This window comes from Gymnoscopelus microlampas (genome assembly GCF_963454915.1).
Source record: "Gymnoscopelus microlampas genome assembly, chromosome: 3".
In the NCBI taxonomy this organism is placed as follows: domain Eukaryota; kingdom Metazoa; phylum Chordata; class Actinopteri; order Myctophiformes; family Myctophidae; genus Gymnoscopelus; species Gymnoscopelus microlampas.
The window spans coordinates 13,042,273-13,066,517 of NC_139940.1; the positions used below are offsets into that span (position 1 = coordinate 13,042,273).

At 41.3% G+C, this 24,245-nt stretch overlaps 1 protein-coding gene across 1 annotated transcript; it reads right to left on the reverse strand.

Annotated features, from left to right (window-relative positions):
* Window positions 1-3,891: 3,891 nt before the first annotated feature.
* gnl1 (guanine nucleotide binding protein-like 1) lies at window positions 3,892-23,532 on the reverse strand. Its single transcript, XM_084053823.1, has 12 exons — window positions 23,295-23,532; window positions 19,752-19,905; window positions 17,992-18,128; window positions 16,668-16,819; window positions 14,834-14,905; window positions 13,981-14,173; window positions 12,711-12,806; window positions 11,631-11,813; window positions 11,345-11,523; window positions 9,440-9,653; window positions 8,666-8,806; window positions 3,892-6,133 (listed from the first exon to the last, which is right to left on the reverse strand). Exons 1-12 carry the CDS (start codon window positions 23,365-23,367, stop codon window positions 5,865-5,867), a joined length of 1,863 nt encoding a protein of 620 aa, XP_083909949.1. The 5' UTR covers window positions 23,368-23,532; the 3' UTR covers window positions 3,892-5,864.
* Between the last annotated feature and the right edge of the window lie 713 nt (window positions 23,533-24,245).

The following is a 24,245-nucleotide window of genomic DNA, read 5'->3' on the forward strand; positions in this document are numbered from 1 at the left end:
TCATCAACCACTACCTATATAGCCTACTTAGTTGACCAGGGCCCCACAGGGCCTTATATTAGGTCCGCTCAATTATTTCCCTCTACACCAAATCTCCTCATCGCCTATCTACAAGCTCACGACGCATAGAGTTGCAACGTGTTCAGCTATTTTTGCTGTTGCGTTGTTAGCCCCAGAATGGGGGTGCTAGGTAGGGTTCAAGTTATTGGCTTACGCAGTAGGTACAGTGCTTTTCCGTAGGTGAATACAGAGGAATAAGGTTGCTGTAAACACGTCTTAGGTGCTGCTCTCTGGTTACAGTCATCCCTATCATACATGGGTGTGGTATGTTTACCTGGATGAGCTTGGTTCGGATAATAGCCACCAGCATACTGGCTGCTCCCTGCTAAAACCTCAGCCCGGAGCAGGAGCCTGGGAAATGCTCGTCTCAGCTGTCTGTACCTCTAACCACATCTGGGCAGACTCAGAAAAATCTTGACAGGGAGGTGAAAGCCAATTCCTCTGAAGAATTCATGGCATCTCTTTGATTAGTGCCAATATTTCATCAGAATGCGTCTACCCTTTACTTAGCGGATGCAGGCAACGCGCATGAAGTCCCACTTTTGAACAATGTACAAAAGAAAGAAAAAAGAAAAACAGGTGTCACACTACACCTCTTTCTCCACGAAGAATCACGAAGAATTTGGTACGGCTCGCTTGAGGGACACTAGTGATTTCATGTCAAACTATAACCACTTGGTTCTAGAAGAGTCATGTGAAGTAGCCTACAAAATCTAAATCAGGAGTGCAGAAAGTGTGAAAATTGACCCAAAATGGTTGTTATGTACTTTTACACTATTTACTTATTACTATGTACTAGGTGTCCTGTGTTGATGTAGGATTATTACACAAAGCAAGACTTTTACAGTTCCCTCTATATTTGGTGATCTCCTTCATGCATCCATGCGTTCAGGTTCATGTCCATTGAACTCATGTTAGATCTTCGTATTAACTTCTTCGGCTGTGTATTGGAAACAAACCTGAGACGAGGTCGAGGCCAGAAGCCTCGCCACCCCCCACTGTGCTACAGCACCAGGAAGCAGACTGGGAGACATTTGTCTAGGCAATAAATCAATATGTGCTCGCGTGTGCGTGTGCGTGTGTGTGTGTGTGTGTGCATGTGAGTGTACTTGGGTGGGTGGATGAAGGTGTGTGTCTACTGTATGTGTGTAGGTGGTGGTGGTGTGTGTGTGTGTGTGTGTGTGTGTGTGTGTGTGTGTGTGTGTGTGTGTGTGTGTGTGTGTGTGTGTGTGTGTGTGTGTGTGTGTGTGTGTGTGTTTCGATCTGATGTGTGTGGTCTCAGCAGTGTAAGCGAGAATGATAGAGAGACTATTGGTCTATGTCTAAGTACATACTGTAAATGAAACATTGATAATGAAATCTGTTTTCCTGTTTGCTTACTTGTGTTGTGCGGGTGCGTGTGTGTGGGTGTGTGTGTGCGCGTGCGCGCGCGCACGTGTGTGTGTGTGTTATAGCCATGTGCGGTGCTTGTGATATTATGAAAACGACCCACATAAAAGCAGTGTGTACATGTGCCTATGTATGTAATGTAGCTTGAGTGTATGCATGTGAATGCTAGTAGTCAATTGTCAATATAAGCCTTGAAATACTGAGTGTACATGAGTGTGATGTTTTGCGTGTGTTCTTCTCAGCCGTGTGAGAGCTGACTTTTGCATATGAAATCTGAAATGTGTTCATACATGTGTGTGTGTAATGCCAGCAATGTGTGAATACTAGTGACCTTTTAGCTGTCTGTGTGTGTGTGTGTGTGTGGTCTAAGCACATGACCATGACAGTACATGTTTCTCTCCATAGATAGAGGAGTTTGCAAACTCCTCTGACAGCGGAGTGAAAATGAGAAGAAAGAGTGCGGCTCTGTCCACACTTGTCACGGTGTGTGACCCACCTTTCTCAGGGTGATAAAACATGAACAACATGGCTGCGAGATCAGGTAACACATAGCACACATTCACACTGTAAACACCACAAATGAGAAGCCTGGTCACAATCAATCGAAGTGCACCTGACCATTAACTGTGTTGTTCGTGGACATACTCATGCTGGCCTTGAAAGCCATCTAGTGACCACATGGGTGTACATGCCAGCGAAGATATATAACAGTAATTTTGGCTTATGGAGACTGACCTCCGCCTAGGTGCTGTAATAGAGCCAAGAGGGACATTTTCAATCCATGATGTTTTTCTTTTAATTTGGTTCTAACACACCTGTGTTGTTCTCCCTCCTCCTGAAAGAGTTATTGCAGCTTCCCAAGTGCCCTATTTATTAGCTGCATCAGCTGTGAGTGTATGTGCATGCATGTGCCTACATGCGCATACTCATGCTACACCCAGGGGAGTTTGTGAACCAGACATTTTTTCAGGTCTGCTCAGTGTTCTGGCTCTCATGTGAAACCGTGTCATTACTAGAAAAGGGTCTCACCCACATGTTATTTGGGGTCACATTGGGAGCAAGAAAGAGGTGAAGGAGGTAGTCCTTAGCAGGACCTGACTACGTAATGAGAAAGCTTTTCCCAAATGAGTCTTTGGGAGGGAGAGAGAAAGAAAAGAAACTGTTCCAAATTCAAACCACATGGGCATTATTGGCGCGACCATTGCTGCAGTAAAAAAAGGGAAAAAAACATTCAACACACCAGAATTTAATTAACAGCTTTCTAAATTTATGGTGTCACTCGAGCCAGTAAATCTGGAGTCTTTGTCTGGCTGTAATTATTACCATACAGGCTTTACCTCACATCGTAATTAAGACTGGAGCTTGAGGAAATCAGGCAGCTCATGGTGATGTCTGTCAATCAGAAACAATTCCAGATGAGTTCCCCTCTTTACTAAAACTCACCTCCCCACTCCAATCTTGGTTTATCTAGTCAGCAAATAAAAGCTTACAAGTACAATACAATTTGGCACTGTGTCCACATTATGCAAGGCAAGGGATTTCCACCAACTTCCAGTGCATAAACAATAGTTATTGCAATTCTCTGTAATGATTGTCATTATTCCAACTAACAGACTTAAGACAGCCCACACTTTTATAGTTGTTAGACCAATTTAATGTGTTTTCTATGGGCGGATCTCAAACAAATGGGTGGTTGATGAGCGAGCTGACATAACGACAGAGTTATAACACTGAGTTACACCATACGGTCTCGAATGGAATATAAATTTGAAGCATCTACTACTTAACTACTTGACTGACAAGATCATGCCTAGAGACGTCATCTTGGAGAGGTCAATACAGTGCATGTGCGTGAGATGATGGCATTAAAGTTTACACCCATACTGCATCTTTAAGCCCTGTGATGGAGTCTTTTTTTAATTAAAATACTGAAGCCAGTTTAAGTGCTTTGAGGGAGCAATTTAGTCAATTCATTGTATTTGCTCTGAGAAAATTATGACTGTTTTATTTGTGATATCTAGCTTCAAATGAAGAAATACATGTCTGGAAATTCACCTAGCAATAGGCTATGGAGGCCTTTAATTAGCCTTGGGAACAGTGCAGTTCCAAGCTCATAACATTTCATTACAATCGCTGTACCTTTGGCAAATCCCTTCCATTATTACAGGACAGCTTTTGGGATACAGTTCTATTCTTGCTGAGAATAAATTAACATCTCAGAGTCTCCCAGTAGTTTATAAAGACCACTTTCATGCTTTGACATCTAATTAAATGTGTCCAAGCCATTGTACTGGAATAGGTGAATGGGCTCTCTCTTGCATATTAAGCAATATATTTGTTACTGCAGTCTATTTCTTACATGGCTAATGTGTAAATGCAAAAAAGAAAAAACATAATAGCCTCAAGAGTGCTTTCCAACTCCTCATAATACCAAGACATGTGTGTTTAAATGACTATTCTTTATTGCAGAGAGCAATCCAGTTCATTGTCAATAGGCATGGAATGAAATGAGGAATGCAACAAATAGTCCAAGAAAAACACACTTCATACACAGTAAAATCCTGTGTTAATTTAACTACATTTGTACACTCTTAAGAGTCACAAAAGGATAAATGAACACAGAGTAGTTCACTGTGCACTCAAACCATTCACAAATACACACAATAAACCAAAACCTCTCCAAAACTTTACATGTCAGTTCTTTAAGATTTTCCACAATAGTCCAGAGCGACACGACCGTGTCTGAGACAGCAGGGTAGAGTTGAATGACTTCTTTACATATACAGTAGATAGTACCGATGGTGTGGCTGCAGAGTGATGTATTACACAGTAACACAGCGCTGTGCTGTAGACGGTGTTCCCCTCGGAGTGAAATGTTTAACGCCAGCACAAAATACTACAGCACTTCCAGAATTGTAGCAATGAGCCAACATGTGTCACAAGAGGAAGAGAAAGAGAGAGAGAGGTGTTTGAGGTTTTTCACGTTCTCAAAAGCGAGAGCGGGGAAAGAATTATAATGCAAATGCAGTAAGAAGGTTGGGGGAAAAATGCCAGTAGATGGAGTGTAACAGCCATGAAAAATCTTATTTTTGAAAATGTTTGTTGTGAGAAAATTACCATCACTTACTAGCAACAAAGGATGTGTGAAATGAAATAGTCTGGTCTCTCTCTCTTTCTGTATGGCTTGCTGAATTAAAGGAGTTTAGTCACAGTCATAGAACGTTCCTGTCTGACCCTTGAAAATCGAATCTTGTCCAGCCATAAATGATCCATATCCCTTCCCTATAACCCAAACTCTCACCTGCACCACTGAATGGGTAGAATCATGCTAACTGAAATAACACACAACCAAGACGATACAACTGGATAGAACCAAGAACCGAACTCAGGTCCAATAATGCCAACCTCCCAAAAAAGTGGTTTAATGTGGAGGACTGCAAGACCGTGTGAAATGATGGTTCTATCCTCTGGAAGCCACATGACTGCCCCCACCCACCCCCCACCCTCAGTAACTGACATCACAGTCAGTTGAGTTGGTCACCATGACTTCTTATTAAACTTTGGCATCATAAGCTTTGAGGTCACTTATTGATGAACTGATTGAAAATCTGAATGGATTGGATTGTACAGTGGGACGCTTTGTATGGGCTGAAAGGAGATGTCTTTTTAACAACCGCATGCAGGTAATATTACTCAAACCAAACCCAAACCAAACATAATCCTAGAAAAAGTAATACTGAGGGGAAAAATATTGAAAAAAAGTTATGAGTTGCATGGGTAAGTAAGCAAAGCAGAAGTACGGCATGGTGGAGATGTACACTGGTCTGGTCTTTCTACATTATGGAAGATAATATTTACATGCACACCAGTATACTAATACTAACACATGATCCTCACTAAGGTCATATTCAGTATACTATTTATTTACCCAATTTTCCGCTAGCTAGCAATATACAACAACATCAAGATATTGGTTCCAGTGGCAACCAGGGAATTCCGCGATCACTTTGGACGCTGGTTGGCTGTTAGAAGTCACTGAAAATATAAGGTTGGTAGAAATATATCATCTTAAAGTTGGACACTTATTTATCTTAACTATGGATGAGGGTGTCATGCCTGCAAATATTAAGGGGATACTGGTGCCCATGTAAACGTAGCCAATGATGGAACGGAGGGGAGAGGGGGGCAAGGAGAGTAAACTAATATAAGCGGATAATGTTAGTGTACAGAGATGTACGAGGAGGACAGATAGGAGTGTTAATGATGGGAGACAGACGGGAGGAATGCAAAAAAAAAAAGAGACAAGGAATGAAAGTGCACTGGTGGGTGGACAGGGAGATGCTGAGGAGAGAAGAGATGCTCTTGTTCTTCCTCGCTGGCCAGACCACACCATACATCCATCCATCCGTCTGTCATCACTCGCAATCGTTTTCCTGAAGGATGTCGAACATATTGACAGAGAGACATGACGACGGCGTGTCGTCCTTCCTCCCCGGGCCTCCCAGCCCTTCATCCTCATCGTCCCCATCCTCATCATCATCCGCGTCCCTGTCCCTCTCTTCTTCCTCCGGCTCGGAGCTGGACTCCCCGTCCTCCTCCTCATCCCTCTCTGCCGCCCCCTCGTCCTCCGTCCGCCCCTGCATGGCCATGATTTCCGGCAGGTCGGGGTGATTTTCCCAGTGCTCTGTGAATCGAACCGATCAAACGTTCTGAGTGAGTCTTTGCTACCCAGATGTAGCCTGATTATCAGACTGAAGCTGCGTGGAGCTTCAGTCTGAAATTGGCTCCAGTGTCGGCGATTACAAGGGGGAGGGGATTAGAAATTCCCTAAACCAATCCTAAGGGATCCCCACGCCCACCTCCGCCTCTCATTGGACAACGCATTTTGTACCGGAGAAGTCCTAGGTTCACATTTACAACTCCAGACCAAGAGGCAGCCCACTCAGAGAGTGGGCGGGGTCTATGGTATGGAACCAGGCTAACCCAGATGGCTACTCTATACTTTGTACTATGACTTGCGTTGTTCTATTGAAAATTCTTTTTGACGTGCGACATCGTAGTGTAACGAAGTATCCGGTATATCAGACGTTACGCTCTGTTAGTGCTGTCTCAGCTGTGGAGTAGGGTCTGCTAGAAGCGATTACCCAACCAGGTGTAGTTAGAGAAACAGGCAGGCCTGTTTGGACTTCAAGAAACCAATTGCTATCCTAGAGAGATCTGCTTCAAGTCACAGTGCTCTGTCGCGATAACGATAGATAGTTATAGAATGTCCCTACAGACAAAGGTCCATACCTGAAACACTACGTCTTTATTGTAGCCAGTTGGCAAAGAGGAAAGTACATCACGGTATAAAGGTAAGAGTTTAAAGAGAAATAATGATGATTTTATCTCTGTTTGTTGTAAGGTAACACTCCATTAGCAGCCATAACACAGAGCAGTTTTCTGTCTCTGATTTGCTACTAAAACTATCATGGGAATTGTAGAAACACAGAGAAAAGCAAAGAAAAATAGAGAGGGCAAAATGTATCTGTTCTATCATGAATATTGTTAACAGGGGTAACCAACCGAACGACCACGATCGACACGTTACTCTTCAAAGCAATCGATCCCAATACACAAAAGGATTTGTCTGCCGAGCCGACACCGTGGCTTGAAGCCTTCATTGATTCCTAAAACTGTGAGCCAATCAGATCTCAGTAAAGCAGTGTGGCGTGTACTCTGCAGTCTTTGAGCGACAAGCTGGCCCACGTCACGTTATTATTGTTTTTCCTGACCGGCTGGTTCGGCCTGGAATGGACCGGCCCAAACTATGCTTGGTTATTGGACATGGGTTTCCTTACGGATCTGACAGCAAAACTCAACGATTCAACAGAGAATTGCAAGGGAAAGACCAAGGCGTAGTCACATGATTAGTGCAGTCGAGGCATTCAAAGTGAAGCTCAGTTTGAAGAGCTCTCAGTTGCGATATGCAAGGCTAACTCACTTCACAAATCTTAAAAAAGTGTCACAAAACCTCACAGACAAACTGCTTTTCATCCCGAACAAGTAGCTGCTTTTCTATCGAACCCTTAACTGTTCTATTTACTATATCGACATAGAAAAGCTGTCAGTTAAAATGCAGGAGGTGTTCACATTACTTGCAGATGTTGACATGGAGATTGTTGAAATTCTGTGTGATATTGAATTGAAGGCCAGAGCTAAAGAGGAGGACTTCTGGTCACTCGTGAGTAGAGAGAAGTAACCACTGATTGTGTCTTGTGCACTTAAGCTACATGCCTACTTTGGTACCACTTTTTTGTGTGAAATGGCCTTTTCATAAACAAAGAAAATCAAATCCAAGTATAAAACTTGCATGACTGACTCACATCTTAATGACTGCCTCAGACCGGCAGCGACTATCAACCAGATTTCAAAAGGCAATTGAACAGAAAATCTGTAAATGTGATTATTAATTGAACTGAGAAACTCAATATTGTGCATTGAAGAAAAATATATCTGTAATAGCAATGTATTTAATTTCCCTGTGTGTTTTAATTTGTTTTATAAAAAACAAACTAAAAAAGTATAAACTTTTTTCTATTTTTCATAATATTCTGGCCTTTTTATTATTTATTTCCTAACATTTTGGCATTGATCACACACTAGCTATCCGTGTTTTTCTTATTTAGACAACTAGCCTTTGTATGGATGTATGCACATTGAGTCTGTCAGAAATTGCTAAAGTAAATATGATACCGTCTTACTTTTAGAACATATTGTAGATGTGGTAGATCTCGGCATATAGGAATAAAAAGTGCTCATGGGCATGAAGCGGTTGGTTACCAACTTTTAAGACTTTCTTTGCAAATGGTTAATGCCAATAGAATGAGTCAAACATGCCTTAAAGAGAGCATGGTCAAATTCGTTACAGTTATCCATGTTGATGCCTCTGTGAAGCTAGGGGGAATGTTGAAATAATCTGTAATGAACGGGGCTCAGGATGGAATTGGTGGGATGTCTGATTAAATTTGGTTTGAACCAATCAGACCATACATGAGTTGAGTCATATCCATTACGCTTGAACACCATGCAGAACAAGAGGCCTTCTCTAAACTGTAAAGAGACACTTCAACCACCCATGGCTCCACTTCCATGGTTATGTACAGCATTTGACATGGTTACACTTTCTAAAATGTGACATGTCAAGCACTCACAACGTCCCCTCCCTCCAAGTTACCTCTGAGGCAGCTGTATCCAGGTGGCCTGAGACACAGGCACAGTCTTCCATCAATGGAAATCCTTAGGAGGCTGTTCGCCGCCCGGTAAACATCATTGCGAGCCGCCTTTGCCGTTTTATAGCCTCGTCTCTCTGCCCAGGCTGCGTGACAAAAGAAAGGATGGGGGGAAACACACACATAAAAAGTGTCAGTAACTGGGGGCTCACCTGGTAAGAAAGAGTGCATACCACATAAATAAGGCAATAGAATTTCCCAAAGCTGGTCCAGGTTCGATTCCGACCCGAGGCGCTAGGCTGCATGTGATTCCCCCTCTCTTTGTTTCTTTCTTTAGGATCCCTACTAGCTATTACTGCAGCAACAACTATTCTTCCTGGGGTCCTCAGTTCTATTTCTCTCACCGTCACTATCAACAATAAAGCAAAAATGCAGAAAAATAATGTTTTTTTAAAAAAGAAAAGAAAACTGTCAGTAACTGGAATATTTTCGATAGTTCCTTTTCTCCGTCACTAAAAAGAAGATTGTATGTTCTGTCAATGGATGTCGATGAAGGCCAATTTGCGGCCACATCCGGCTTCCCACCTGCAGTGCGAACACAGCCAATCATGTTTGTTGGAACGCCCGGCCAAGCTGGAGGCACTGTGGAGGATTCAAACCCCAGTCTCCCCGGTAGTGGGCAGGAACATCTGCACCACCCGAACACCGTCAAGCGGAAACACATTTGGACTGGAAATTATGAGTGTTTACATTCATCATTTAGAGAAGAGACCTGATACCTTCGCAGACGTCCCAAGCAGTCCAGCTTTGCTGCTCAGAGCCCTGCCCCTCCTGCTGTTGTTGCTGTTGTTGTTGTTGTAGATGTGCCGGTACGTCCTGGAGGCTGGGGTGTCTGAGCTTCAGCACAGACAAGAACGGAGTCCTCTCACACAGGTATCCCACCGCTGTGTAGGGCTCCTGCAGCTGAGCCACTGGGTAGATACCAGCCAGGATCTGCAGAGGAGAGATGGATCATAAACATGTGAGAGTAGGAGAGATAAGTGCAAACTTCCCCAAAGTTTCTGATCACATTATTACAATTTTAATATTTACACTGTCCTTAAACTTACGTTATAGAACAGAAATGTATACACAAATAATTGCATAATAAATACCACCACACACTGTCTTATATAAAGATTATAATTGCCCGCACATTCTCCTAATTTCTCCCCATTTTCACAGTGTGAATTAAAAACATTGACCCATATAGAAATTGCAGACTTTTTACAAACTGATGATTTTCTTCTACCTCTACTTTTTGTATTTTTGTTGAGATTTTGCCTGTTTTTTGATCACTGGCGGTGATCTCAAAACACTGGCAGCAAGACTTAGATAGCATTTTGTTTAGACTAGAATGATGCTAGGTCTGACCTGGTATGTTAGTTACATACTTTGTAGCACTAAATAATTTCTTTGCACTCTAGTTACGGCACGTGACCATTTATCCTGCCGTTTGTTGAATAGGGTTCATGCCATTTACTCCAATCTTGCACATTGTAAGACACTCTGGATAAGAATGTAAGGTAAAGGCTTGAATTGTATAAAATGTATTTGCATGTTTTTATCTCCACCAGGCCAGAACGGCCAGGAGGTGGAGATAACGTTTTCACCCATGTCCGTCCATCCGCGCGCGCGCGTGCGTGCGTGCGTGCGTGCGTGTGTGTGTGTGTGTCTGTCTATGAGCAGCTAATCTCAGGCCCCACTGCACCGAACTCCGTGAAACATTGTACACACACTTCCAAGGAAGAACCTCCACCCCACATTTTTCAAGTTACCCTGATGATGGCACTATAATAGGCCACTTCACATTTTGGCCTTGAACCGTTGGTTCAAATCCCGACGACCTTTGCTGCGTGTCACCCCCCATCTCTCTCCCCATTTCCTGTCAGTCTACTGTCCTATAAAATAAAGGCATAAAAGTCCCCAAAAAATATCTTTAAAATACTCCCCCCCCCCCTGGAGTTCTGGGATCGCAACGCAACACATTTGGGGTGGAGGTTCTTCCTTGGCCTACTGGGAGTGTGAGTGGAAAGTTTGACGTTGATCAGTCCAGCGGTGCCTGATATTATCTGCTAACAGACAGATGGACAGACCGACCGACAGACTCACAGAGGCAAAAAACGACTGACACAGACTCACAACGGCAAAAAACATAACCCTAGTTGACATAATGAAATACACAAGGACATGGCCCACATCTATATACATGAGCAGGAGGACGGCATAGATGAAGATCAAAGGTAAGGCACACATCTGTATACAAGAGCAGGAAGATGGCGTACTGTAGATGAAGATCAAAGGTAAGGTAGGGTCGCAGATGAAAAGGAAAGCAGAAACAAGTAGCCAAATCAGGCCCCTGGTGTATTGTAAAGGAGGGCATGATAGCAACCAAAAAAACTTCAAACACTGGCCTGGAAAAGCAGTCTTTGAAATATATCATCAATAATCCATTCACCAAGATGGTTTTCTTAACGAGAGAGAGAGAGAGATAGAGATACATAGATAGATAGATAGATAGATAGATAGATAGATAGAGAGAGAGAGAGATAGAGAGAGAGCTATTCTAGAAGAGACAAGCCACTGAATGCGAGTCTAGACACGCAGTAAAGGTCACAAGTACACACACACACACACACGTGTACCTGTAGCTGTTTATTGACACGGGAGGGGAAGACGAGTCCAGGGCAATCACACAGTTTGACTGTGGGGGTGAGGTAGTACGTTTGGAAGTATTTGGTGTGGCCTGGAGTTCGAGACACACTCACCACCTTCCTCCCAACCAGACTGTTCAACACAGACGACTTGCCAACGTTGGGGAAGCCTGGAAGAGAAAGACGGAGAGAGAATCAGAGAAGAGGAAGACACAATCATTTATGTGTGTTTAGCTCTGTGGTCTCATAAATGACTGAGGTTATATGGATGATCTACCTATGCATCCTAACGTGAGGACCCCGTCCTTATAGAGCTCTTGCATTGGGCCGCTCATCTCCATGGCGGCGTCGCTTTGGTGCTCCATTAGCACAGACTCTGCCCCCTCGTCTGAGCGATCCACATCAAGATGCTCGGCGACCACGTCTCTCTGGATCTTCTGCTCCCAGCTGGACAGGTCAACTGTGTGGACGAGGACGCAAAGCGTTGTGAGAATTCACCTAACTCACGCTTAGAACATTATCCTTGTTTAACCACATGAGCCCTAGCGCCCCTATTCTGGGGCAAACATTTGGCAAAAATAGCAGATCTACAAACTTCAATTCATCCTGCAGTGAACATTTGATTTTTTTCTGAATCGTGATAAGATTTCTTGTAGAGTAGCTACTGTAGTTATCTAATGTTTGCTAGCTGTGGTGCTCAGCCATATCAAGTCAGTAAATTGGACACTGTAAACTAAAGCTTTTCAAAAGGCTTTACACAGGAATGTATAGTATTTGTATATCTTCTGTACTCGTGTATTGTAGCAGAGTGAACTGTGCTCTGGACTGTGAAGTACAGTATGTACCAACATTTTTAAAGACATGCACTGTGTAGCATTCCACCGCACGTGAGACAGACGTAATACTGGGAGCATCAACACACATGGGTGTGCACGATGATGACAGTGGTGTACTGTATACAGAGGAGACTAGTGGCTGATGCCTGTATTATTAAAGTACTAAGTGTTAATATTATGCCTGCACAACAACATCCCATAATGGTGTGACACTTGATTCATGCAAAACAAACATTATTATAAACAAAAGACAAACAAATCACAATGGCAGTCAATTAGACATGCCTGCCAGGCCTCTGTCAAACCCAGAATGGGATTTTTTTTCCATTGCACCAGCTCCGAATGGACCTACTTTGACTTTTTAATGCAAATCTGAGATTTGTTTTTACAAATGGAGTGAATCCTACATTGCTCAAAACCAATTAAATATAGAGTGAAGCCTGCCTTTAACTAGAGAATTAACTTAAGAATACAGAGTCCTGCCTCTGCCAGATTAAGAACAGAGTGAGAGTGAGTCCTACCTCTACCAGCAGTGATCTCCTGACAGGCCTTGAGGATTTCTAATAGACCCCCAGCCTTGTCCCGACCTCTCCTCTTCATACGCTTCTTCTGGAGTACTATGTACAGACAGACAGACGGAGGTTATTGTGGTGTCAGTGCAACAACATGATAGGCTTATGTCATTTCTAACCTGCTCAACTGAAATCAGTCAGAAATATCTGAGAATACACCTGAGCCCAGAAGAGGTTTGACATATACTACAGGAAAAACAAAAAACAAACATATTCTTTTGCAAGGAGGTAGCTCAAATTATCCAATTCATACATGGCAGACTACTGTTCTCGTAAACAGGCTTATTTTTTGCCTGTTTACGGAATATTTTAAGATAATAAAGTATCTTCAAATCAATATTTCATGCCAAATTATTGATTTTGTTTCCATGTAGCTGTATCATAAAGTAAGTCAGTCAATATAGCTTATTGTCGGTATCAGCCAAGAATAAGGGTGTCTATCTGTCTACCCTTTGAGCAGGATAATGTAGTGAGATGTATGTTATTGGAAAACAAACCTCATATTAGTTGTGCGTCATCCTGTTGTGCTATTCATTTTCCAATAATAGAGTAAATTATTTAATACACATCACCTGCCGCCCAATCTGGGAACCCATTCGGTTAAAAAAAGAAACATTTGAGTTGAATCGGTCTTGAGAGATTACCTACCTGCATACAATGAGAGGTGGTTTAGTCAGCCCCTTTAAACGTGACCATGTTTTCCATTTCCTCATCACAGGGCTATCAGCTGTCATGCTTAACCACTATATACTTTATCATAAGATGAATAGCTAAACTAGATGATCTACAAGCTCACAATGTTAGGGCACATAACACATGGGCTCTAATGGTTCGATAGCCGGCTAGCCATTTGCTGCATGACACTCCCCTACACAGTCTCTGTGTCTCCTCTCTTTCTCCACTGTATACCTGTCAAATAAAGCCTCAGAAAAAGCAGTCAAAATAACTTCTGTTTTTTTTTTTACATTTTGAAAACAAAATGTCAAAAGATTTCTTCCATAATTACAAGCCCAAAATAGGCAAGCCAGGTTGAAACGTGTTCAATCTTTATTCATAAGCCTACCAATGTGTTCTCTCTCTGGCCCTTCTCTCAACTCCTCTCCTTCTCCCAGTCTCTCGCTGTTCCACTATTCGTCCCTCAAATCCCTCCCAATTCTCCCTCCCTGGTTCTCTTTCTACATCCCTCTACTGCCACATCCTGCCACATCCTTCTCTTCACCTGTGCTGTAGGGCTGACCGGGGTGCGAGGTGAAGCACACGGTGTTGAGGTGTGGGAACTTGGAGGCCAGGTAGTGTTTCCAGGCGATGACCAGTGGCGGTGGACAGAGGTCTGCTTTGTTTAGCACCAGGACCACCTGTTTGTGCAGCACTCCCGTGATGTACTGATACAGAGCTGGAGGGAACTGCAGCACCTGGGAGGGTTTACACACCACATGATACTTAAGTCAGGAATGCAAACACACACAAACCTTTATTTTCCCAGTGGCTTCTATACAGGGCGAAATTCTACCTCCAACACATTAGATCCAAAAGCAGTCATTTGTTATAATGTAACTTTTGTCAGTGTTGAGAACACATGATTATTCCGGTTTTACAGATAATACTTTTGGTTTTGCTCTTCTTGAATTTAGGCCAAATTTGGAAACTCTTTGTTGAGGCGGTGAGTCATCTCTCCACCTAAAATATCTGTGACACAAATGTTAGAAATGAGAAAATGTGTCGCTACTCGGTACACAAGCTGCTATTATTAGTAGGCGCTGTCCTTATTAATGTGCCCTCGTGCATCATGTTTTATTTCATATTACATTTAACGACAATTCTTTATTAAACAATTCCTTTTCAAGAAGATTGATCTTTATTCATTCAAGTCTTTAGTCATGATTATGTCCTTTAAACATAAATATTTCTATTATACTTATAGATTTACACTTATACAAAACACAGACAGACAGGACTGGTGTCAGGAATTCAACGAGTTGTTGTGATTGTCTTGTTGTTGTCTCCATCTAGTGGCTTACTCGGGGAGTCACAACACCACCTTGGCATCACTAAGCTTAAAACACATCACTTACCGGATGCCTGATGTCCACGATGAACAGGATCACGTCAGACATCTCCATCACTCTCCATAGCTGCCTCCACGTCTGAGAGAGAGAGAGAGAGAGAGAGAGAGAGAGAGAGAGAGAGAGAGAGAGAGAGAGAGAGAGAGAATAAGAGTGTATAATAATAATAATAACTTATTTATATAGCGCCTTTCAAAAACAAGTTACAAAGTGCTTTACAATAACAACAGTTAAAAAATACAGTACAAATCAGACATTAATTTCATAAATAGTACAACAGTTCATAATCTAAGAAAAAGCTGTGCGATAGAGGTGAGTTCTTAGAAGAGATTTGAAAGAGGACACTGAGTTTGCCTGCCTGAGGTCCCCAGGCAGTGAGTTCCACAGCCAAGGGGCCCGAACGGCAAAAGCCTGGTCGCCCATTGTGACAAGGCGAGACTTTGGTACCGTCAATAAGGCCCTGCTGGAGGATCTCAGGCAGCGGCCTGGCTTATAACAAGTTAAAAGATCAAAGTGGGTGTGTAGCAGTTCAACCGTTCGACAAATTTGACTAATTACCCTGGTTCAGGAAACCACAGTATCAATTCAAAAGGAAATATTTGTGTATTCACAATAAATATTTGGACAAAATCTTTGGATGTCACCAGATTATTTTGTTTTACAAAATTAAAAAGGGAAAACCTTGCTTCCATAACAATATTATCTGGAGTTCTAATAAAGGATGTTTGAATGTGAATGATACGGTAATTGTGGTATTCTAGAAAATAAATATCTGTGTGTGTTGGAAATTCAAATGACTGTTCTCTGTTAGCAGAGCTCTTCCATTACATCACGCCATACCGAAAGCAATTTCCACCACCCCTAGTTGGGAGGCAATAAAATCTAATTCAATTTCATCTAATGTTCAGGGGTTAGGTCTTTTAAGATAGAACGTGACATGGCAGGCCTGCCAAGTCATAATCGGTTTACAGGAGACACACAAAGGCTGCCTCCCTCTCTCCAGGCTGAATCTGATGTTAAAGATCTGGGTGATGATAAAAACAAGGAGTGTACCCAGTCATCTAACTCATCCACAAAGGATGGATCAGCAACCCCAGTGGGGCCTTACAAGGATCTTCAGCATAGAAGGCAGGCTGTGTCAGAAATCCCTTAATATTTAGTCAACTATAGTGAGTTTGCCGTTTTGCAATTCTGTCCGAATATATAGTGAGAATTATTATACCCTATAGTTGTCTCATCGTATACCAATATGCATCGTGAAAAGTAGTGTACAACCAATGGTCAATAACAAATATATACAATCATGCATTGGGCTGAAAGAAAAATGGCAGATGGATGAGAGGAGCGAGGGATGATAGCGTAATATGTCATAAATAGGTTATTGTATTTGGGAAAATACATTCAGTATATGTATACTATGTCAAAAACACGCATGTTGGCATTTATTATGGATGGTCCACCAGTCAAAGTTGACGTGGCATGTTCTTTATCTCATTTAGCAGAAGTTAGTACAATGAGAATGTAGAGTGTAATAAAAATGTCTATTCTGTCCACACGTTTCTCTCTCTACTGTTAGCTCAGCACCCTTTCACCCCTATAATGATAAGAACAGAATTCCTAGTGTATACAGTGTATATCATTCATTTTTTATTTGTTTTAGATTATTTATTATTTGAGATCATTATTTTTTTAGACTCAAGAATGAGAAGTATAGAGGGGGTAGAGATTGCAGGGATGCACGCACAGGTCATGAGCCAAATTTGGCACCATCAGGTTGAGTTCAGAATCCAACTCATCCTGACATGAATAGGTTTGAAAGCCCCTCTGGACCTTAATGGCTCACCTCCAGGTTGTGTTCAAAGTGGCTGAGCGAGCCGGGTGGGTTTCTGGAGTGCAGGTCTTCCAGGTAGTCTCGGTATGACTTCTCCTCTTTCCTCAACAGCTCCTCATGTTTCATCTCATAACTCCACGATGGCCTCCTCGGGAAACCAAGACCTGTCGTTTAATAATGAACCACAACACAGTTCAGTCATTTCATTATATCGTCGCTGTCGGGTGGATGTCCAAAACCATTCCTTTTTTTAATCATTATCTTAAAAACATGTTTTAAAATAGTGAGAATAGCCGATCAACAAGCTCATGTGTTGCATTGTGAGCTTGTAGGTCGGCTATTTTCACTACTTTTGTGCAACACTTCTGTTGTATGATGACGTTCTACCCGACAGGAACGATACTGTAGCATTACAGAACAATAAAGTCAGCTGTCAAGCAGTGACCCTCATTAACCACCTGTTAACTTGTTTGACTTTGCATCACTATACGGTTCAATAGCGTTTTAATTGCAGGAGCGTTTTTTTTTTAACACTTCAGTGTTGATGATGATGATGAGAAGCCGTTGCTGATGGCGAAAGTGTATTGTACTGTACATGGCTGTCATGAATTTGAATTGAAAAGATACAGAATGTAACCATGGCACTGAAGCCACAATGATATTTGAGTGACTGTTATTTTTGTTTACATATATTTCTAATAATGCTAACTAATCATGATGGGTATTGAGCTTGTAGATCGTCTATTTTTGGCAAAGAGATTTGGTGTATATGGAAAAAAGCGAGTGAACCAATTATAGATAGTATAGATAGATAGCCCATGGAGACCGCAGTCAAGTACATGTATGTGTATACGGCAATAAGGCCATAGTTTAAGAGGTTAATCGACATGCTGGTAGCCTAGTAAAGAGCAATCAGGCTAGTTTGTATTATGTTGTTGTCTAACCCCCAAGGAAGAGGCATATCAACCATGTGTTAATGCTACACATCATTTCCAATTTTTGATCTCACGCTCAGCCATAACGACATTAGCTAACCTACAAGCTTGTTTAGGTACAGTAGCATTAACTGGCCAACTACTTCATTAGTTATCAGGTAGCAGCTATAAGACAGGTTTCTACAATTAAACATAATTGTTAAGAGAGAAGCGTGGACCATCACCTTTCAATAACTCATTTGTGATAAAGAGCTATGCACTGATGCAATGGTGGATGTTTGGTGCAGATTGCTTAGTAATCAACAACTAACCTGTCCCCCCCCAAAAAAATCACCAGTCACCAAACTATGCAAAGCCATGAAAATAATTTAGGTTAATGCATTGAATTATAAGGGCCCCACCTTTCTCTGAGGGGTAGATGTCATCAATGTCCACCTCAAGTTCTTTGTCGGACACTGGCTGCAGAACCTTTTCTCTGGCTATCTTCTTTCTCCTCTCCACCTCTTCTTTACTCTCCTTCTCAAAGTGCAGTCGGAACCTGATTGGCAGGAGGAATTCAATAGGACCTTTTTTAATGGGTTTATCTTCATTAGTTTAGTGTCTCATCATGTTAAATCAACAAGTGCAGCCACTGCAGAACAGGATTGAAAGCCAGATTAATTGCTGGCCATGTCTTAAACCAGCAATTAAAGACGTTTCCACTAATAAAGCACATTAACAATATTGTGCACTCTCACCCTCAGCTGAACAATTTCCAAAGAAGCCCTCCTTGAGCACCGACAGTTGTTTTAGGCTGCTTTGCCTTGGTGAAATCACGTAATAGTTTTACGAATAAGGTTATGTGTCATGTTTTCTAACATTAATTCATTCATTTAACTTGTAATAGATGTGGGTGAAGATAATTACACTGTCTGATGTAACACATAAACAGCTTGGTTCATGCGTTGTTAGGGTTCATGAGTAGGTTGAGGTAGACAGTGGTATTTGTGGGTAAAGTAGAAAATTGCCATTCTAAACATATGTAATCATAAAATACTAATTATTACAACTGAATTATGGAAGGGCTAAGGCCCTACCAGGCCCATACGCTCCGCAGTCCATGAACAAGTGTGTATCTCTTAAACTGGCATACAAGAATCTCAAACTTCTCTGTGCCATATGCGACCTCTTTCTTTTATTATCTGCAGGCTCAGCTCACACACATTGCTCCAATTAGAATTTTCAAACATTAGCTCCCATTTCCAATTCAAGCATGCAATCAGTGCTCCAGGCACTGCATCATCACTGAGAGAGATGAAGGACACGTTTATGAGACCCAGCATAAATCTGCATGATTAAGGACACATTTATGAGACCCAGTTTAAATCTGCATGATTAATAGCATATATATATATCATATATTTACTTTAGTCTTCTGGTGTATTTGTCATTTTTACATTTTATTTTCAATTTCAGGCATTAGCATGAATCTCATCAGGGCGACAGTGGCTCAGGAAGTAGAGCAGCCTTCTTGGTATAGGGAGGTTCCTAGTTTGATCCCTGCCTCCTCCTGGCTGTGTGTCCTCCATAATAACAATAATTATCCTTCCAGTGTGTGAATGTGTGTGTGAATGAGTGAATGTAATGCATAACGTAAAGCGCTTTGTTGGAGAAAGGCACTATATAAATGCAACATTTATCATTTAATTAACAAACATTCTCCAAACCAGTGTGAAGAACAATCACGTGAACACAAGATCTAGGCTTACGATTTTAGCCATAATTTTTAAGCCCTAATAGAAATGAGTATTTATCTATGCACGTTCCAATCATCTTACCAGTCAACATCTTTAAGTGTTACATGCAGTGTCAGAAATTATGGTGATGACTCACTTGCTGGTCATTCAGAAATGATGCACTGACACTCAACAAAAGCCCCTTTGTCCCTTAGGATTTCATTAGCATATACCCAGACACTAATGAAGACTGGAGGCCAGAGAGCGCTTTGTCTGTATTAGTGAGTAAACATTTTAAAAGACCCTCACTTTCACGTGAATCTATTCACGTGTATTTAAATGTTCCAGTGTTCAATGCCAAAAACCCAATTAAATCGTTAATCAAAATGATTTGTGTGACAAATAATCGTCAACTAAAATATCATAATCTTGACAGCCCTACTCACCTGTTCATTTCATTTCTGCCATCTCTGTTGGAAGGCTGTTGGTTTATTCTCCTGATATCAGTGGTCTCACTGTCCGAGGTGTCTGAGTGCCTCGCGCCCCCTCGCTCCACACTGGCATTACGACTGCTGGGACCGTCACCTGAGCCCGTGTCACCTGGGAGACACAGAGCAAAGGTCAAAGACATAATTAATTGCCACATCGTGAGTGGCGCACACACGATGCCGGGTGGCAGTGGCTCTGGAGGTAGAGTGGTCTTCTGGGAGTCTGAAGGTTCTTGGTTCAATCCCCAGCTCCTCCTTGAGCAAGACATTGAACCCCTAACTGGTCCCGATGAGAAAGATGGTGTCTTGTATAGTTCCTTGCTTCCGCTGTTGGAAAGTGAATGTGAACCGCATTGTAGCACGTAACAAATAAGGGTGTTGTGCCATTGTGGTGTGTGTGTGTGTGTGTGTGTGTGTGTGTGTGTGTGTGTGTGTGTGTGTGTGTGTGTGTGTGTGTGTGTGTGTGTGTGTGTGTGTAGTACATTTTGAGGTTCATTTGAGTGGCCTGAAAGCACCATATAACGCAGTCCAATTACCATTTACACAGTGCAAGTGTCACGGTGCGATAAGCTTGTGGATCTGCTATTTTCACTATTTATGCATGATACCTGTGCGACAAAGTATAAAAAACGCTTAAGTGGTTAATTAATTTGTTGATATACAATAATTTTGTATATGTTTTATAAAAGCATGCTTATCGATTATTCGATTAATTGAAAAAGTAATCAATAGAATAATCGCCAAGAAGATAATCGATAATTGCAGCCCTACTACTTGGAATGATTTCTTCTCAAAATGCTATATAGTCATTTTGGGGAAAGTTTGCTTTCCTATTTTTGAAACCTCAAAAGCATGACTATCTCACAAAAGCACATACCATATGATGGCAACAATTCTTACAAAATAATTGCTGCCAGGGGCTGTGCATTTGTGAAACAGACATGCTTTTGACAGACCATAGGATGACTCATACTTTTATTAATAACCCAAATTGTGCTTTAATGGCAGCAATAATTTTGTAACAATGGCTGCCAGGTCTTCCCCTAAATGGTGGATATTTCACTTTTATTATGAAAATCTTAATCTGTGCTTTCTGTACAGTCTATATTAAGTCTCTAGCTGATTGTTGTCTGCTGCACCTATTTTTCTACACTCAACTTTTCCATTAACATCACAACATTTGTCAGCCGAAAGAGTAATGCAACAGAGCGACACACTGATGCACGCAGGGCAAATTGATGACTTTACTAGACTGTGATGGTACAGTAGCTGACAGTAATCAATACACGCGCAGATTGGATATCTGACATAGCGCTGACCTATGTGTGAGTTGTTGTGGAGGTTATAAATGCTGTATCTTGTGAATGTGTGGATGGATGGTTTTTACATTGTACTTTGTATACCCGTTTGTACATATAGCCTAGTCATTAGAGGACGTTATGTTAGCTTCCATAGCTATGCTGATCACTCCCTCCCTGACTGGCTGTCTGTTTACAATCAATAAATGGATGAGTAATAACTTTATAAAATTAAACAAGGATTAGACAGAAACCTTATTACTTGGCCACAGGGCTCAAAGGAAAAGGGGAGACTCGGGCCTTTAAAAGACATGGCAAACTAACTCCCTTGATGAAACCAGAAGTAACAAGCCTAGGTGTAATTTTAGAATCTGAGTTTTAAATCCCATACCATGACCAAAACAGTATTCTTTCATCTCAGACATATTGCCAAAGCACAACCACTGCTAACTCAGCAAGATGCTGAAAAAAACGAACTCATGCTTTTATCTGAAGTAGGTTGGACTACTGCAATTCACTTTTAACAGGCCTTGCTAAAAGGTCAATTAAAAGATTGAAGATTATTCAGCAATTTGCTGCTAGACTGCTAACAAAAACAAAAAAAGAGCAAACAAAAAAACACATTAGTCCAGTCTTAGCTACACTACACTGTCTGGCTCCCTCCCCGCTTCTTCCAGGGTCGATTTTCAAGTCCTTTTACTGTACTTGTTTATACAACTCTCTATGGGTTAGGGCCGACCTACATCACAGACTCCTGGAGATGATGTATTCTTCTGTTATGATCCCAAATTAAGGAATACTTTACATAGAGAGATTAGAGGGGCAGGCTCTGTTGAAATCTTTAAATAGATACATATAAACATATATCTTTAACCTAGCCTTTGAATATAGATATCGAACCATTTCTCACCATATTCTTAAGGGCATTTTGTTTCATTTAATTTCCATTGAACTTTCTTACTGACAACTTATCTTTAACTAAGACTTTTAAATTCTATTTGCTTTATTTTTTTAAATGAAATAACTGTTTTCTTTCTTTTATTCTGTACCCTGGTGAATGTAAATCACAACTGAGCTTCATGATTTGTATTCATGGTATACAAATAAAGGTTTATGATGATGATTGATGATAGATGATGATGATGACTAATAGTATTACCATGTCTCTTTTGTCCATCATGCAGTTCACTGTCTATGAAAGGTGCAACACAAATAAACTAATTTTTATTTTATTTATTTTATTTTATTTCTCTTCTTTCTTTCTTTTTTTCTTCTTTTTCTCTCTCTTTCCCTTTCTTCTGTTCTCAATGCTTTTTCTTCTAGTTTTCCCTTCCCTCTTCTTTTAGTTTTAAGGGGTGGACAGGTGGGTGGGGAGGTAGGGAAGGGGTACTAGGAAGTAGGAGGATAGCTGAAGGGGACGTTTAAAAAAAAAAAAGAACTATGTATTCACATATATAATTATATAATCATGTGATGTAACATTGCAAAATTGTGGAATAAAACTTAAATATAAAAAAAAAACTAAAAAAACGAAATTACCAGGCATCTTCAGCTGCACTGTTAAACAAGCAAAACACACAAGCAAAGATGACACCGACTGATATTGTCAGTACATTTAGAGCATTAAGTTATGGTTACTGGTTACTAATCAAAATCAGGCTATATTTTCCTATTCAAAACTCAAAATCAGACTGTTTACCAATTCAAAACTCTAAATCAGACTATGTTTACCTATTCAAAACACTAAATCAGACTATGTTTACCTATTCAAAACACTAAATCAGACTATGTTTACACATCATGTCCGACTTCCAACTTAGTATCTGTTGTCTAATACAGTGGTCCTCAAAGTGGGGTCCAGGGACTCTCTGGGTTCCTTTAGGGGGGGTCTAAATTGACCCTTACAAGTCTGTGACTCTGATGGAACCAAATGGACCCTGACAGTTAAGGGGAGACCTTGAAATGTATAAGTTTGAGAACCATGGGCCAATTAGATATACTGGTCTATTAGCGTCAGTCCTAAAGCCAAGTAAACAGGTAAACAATGTCTTGTTTCAAACGCACACATGTACGTAAGTACGCACACACACACACACACACACACACACACGCGTGCGCGCGCATATTGTCAACTGCTGAACTACCAACTGCTACGTTAGCATCGAAGCTAACAGGCTAAAACGTAGCACGTTAAGGTTCTCACCTCTCTTTCTCTCCCGTTTCACTTGCAGTTGTTTCTTCTTCTGTTTATTGCTGAATGGCTTTTTCCGAGGCATACTTAACAAATTATTTGGTGACGAAACTAGTGCGTGTGTTGTCAGGTTTCACTTTTGTGCGTGTAAACCTGGGTATCTACGGCGTTATAAGACCTGCTAACGCTTATTATTTACATTGGTGAAGTTTCTGGACTCGTCCACTTTTCAGTGACGCCATGCAGCCTACACTGCAGACTGCAGAGGACGGAGCAGTGTTGCCAGGTGTTGCGAGAGAAACAAGCAGCCAGGTCTATGAAAACAAGCCCAAAGGAAGCAACTAGGCCACATGAGCACTAACCCTAATTTATATTACGTCGACTATTTGACAGCAGGACAACAGCAGATCTACAAGCTCACTGTGAGCGTGTAGATCGGCTATTTTCAAAAGAAATACATTTTTACGACACCATTTACACACATCTGGCACAAAATGTTTTCAGTCTGCAGAACAATACATATACATTTGGGGGGTCCTTGACATGAAAATGTTAGAGAAATACTGGTTTAAAGAAGGAAACAAATTAGCAACTACACTTTGGATTTTGGAAACCAGCCCAAAAAAAAACACAACCCGCCGCAACTACCAATATTTAGAAGCAATTTTATAGAAAATCAAGCCCAAAGTAGCTTATAATAAGCGGACATGGCAACACTAAAACGGCGGGGCAAACCATTATATCTACTGCGTCCACGAACACACGTACTTCGTTTTTAGTGGCGTATGCTTTCATATCTTTCCAAGTGATCTAAACAATTGTATTCATTTAAACTCAAATAGTATACACTGTGTGTACTTTCAGCCTATATTGGCAAAGGCAGACTATGATCAAACGGAATAAACTTTTGTTATTGGTACAGTCCTCTTTGTAAACACCTCACTAATTTGCATGTCACACATT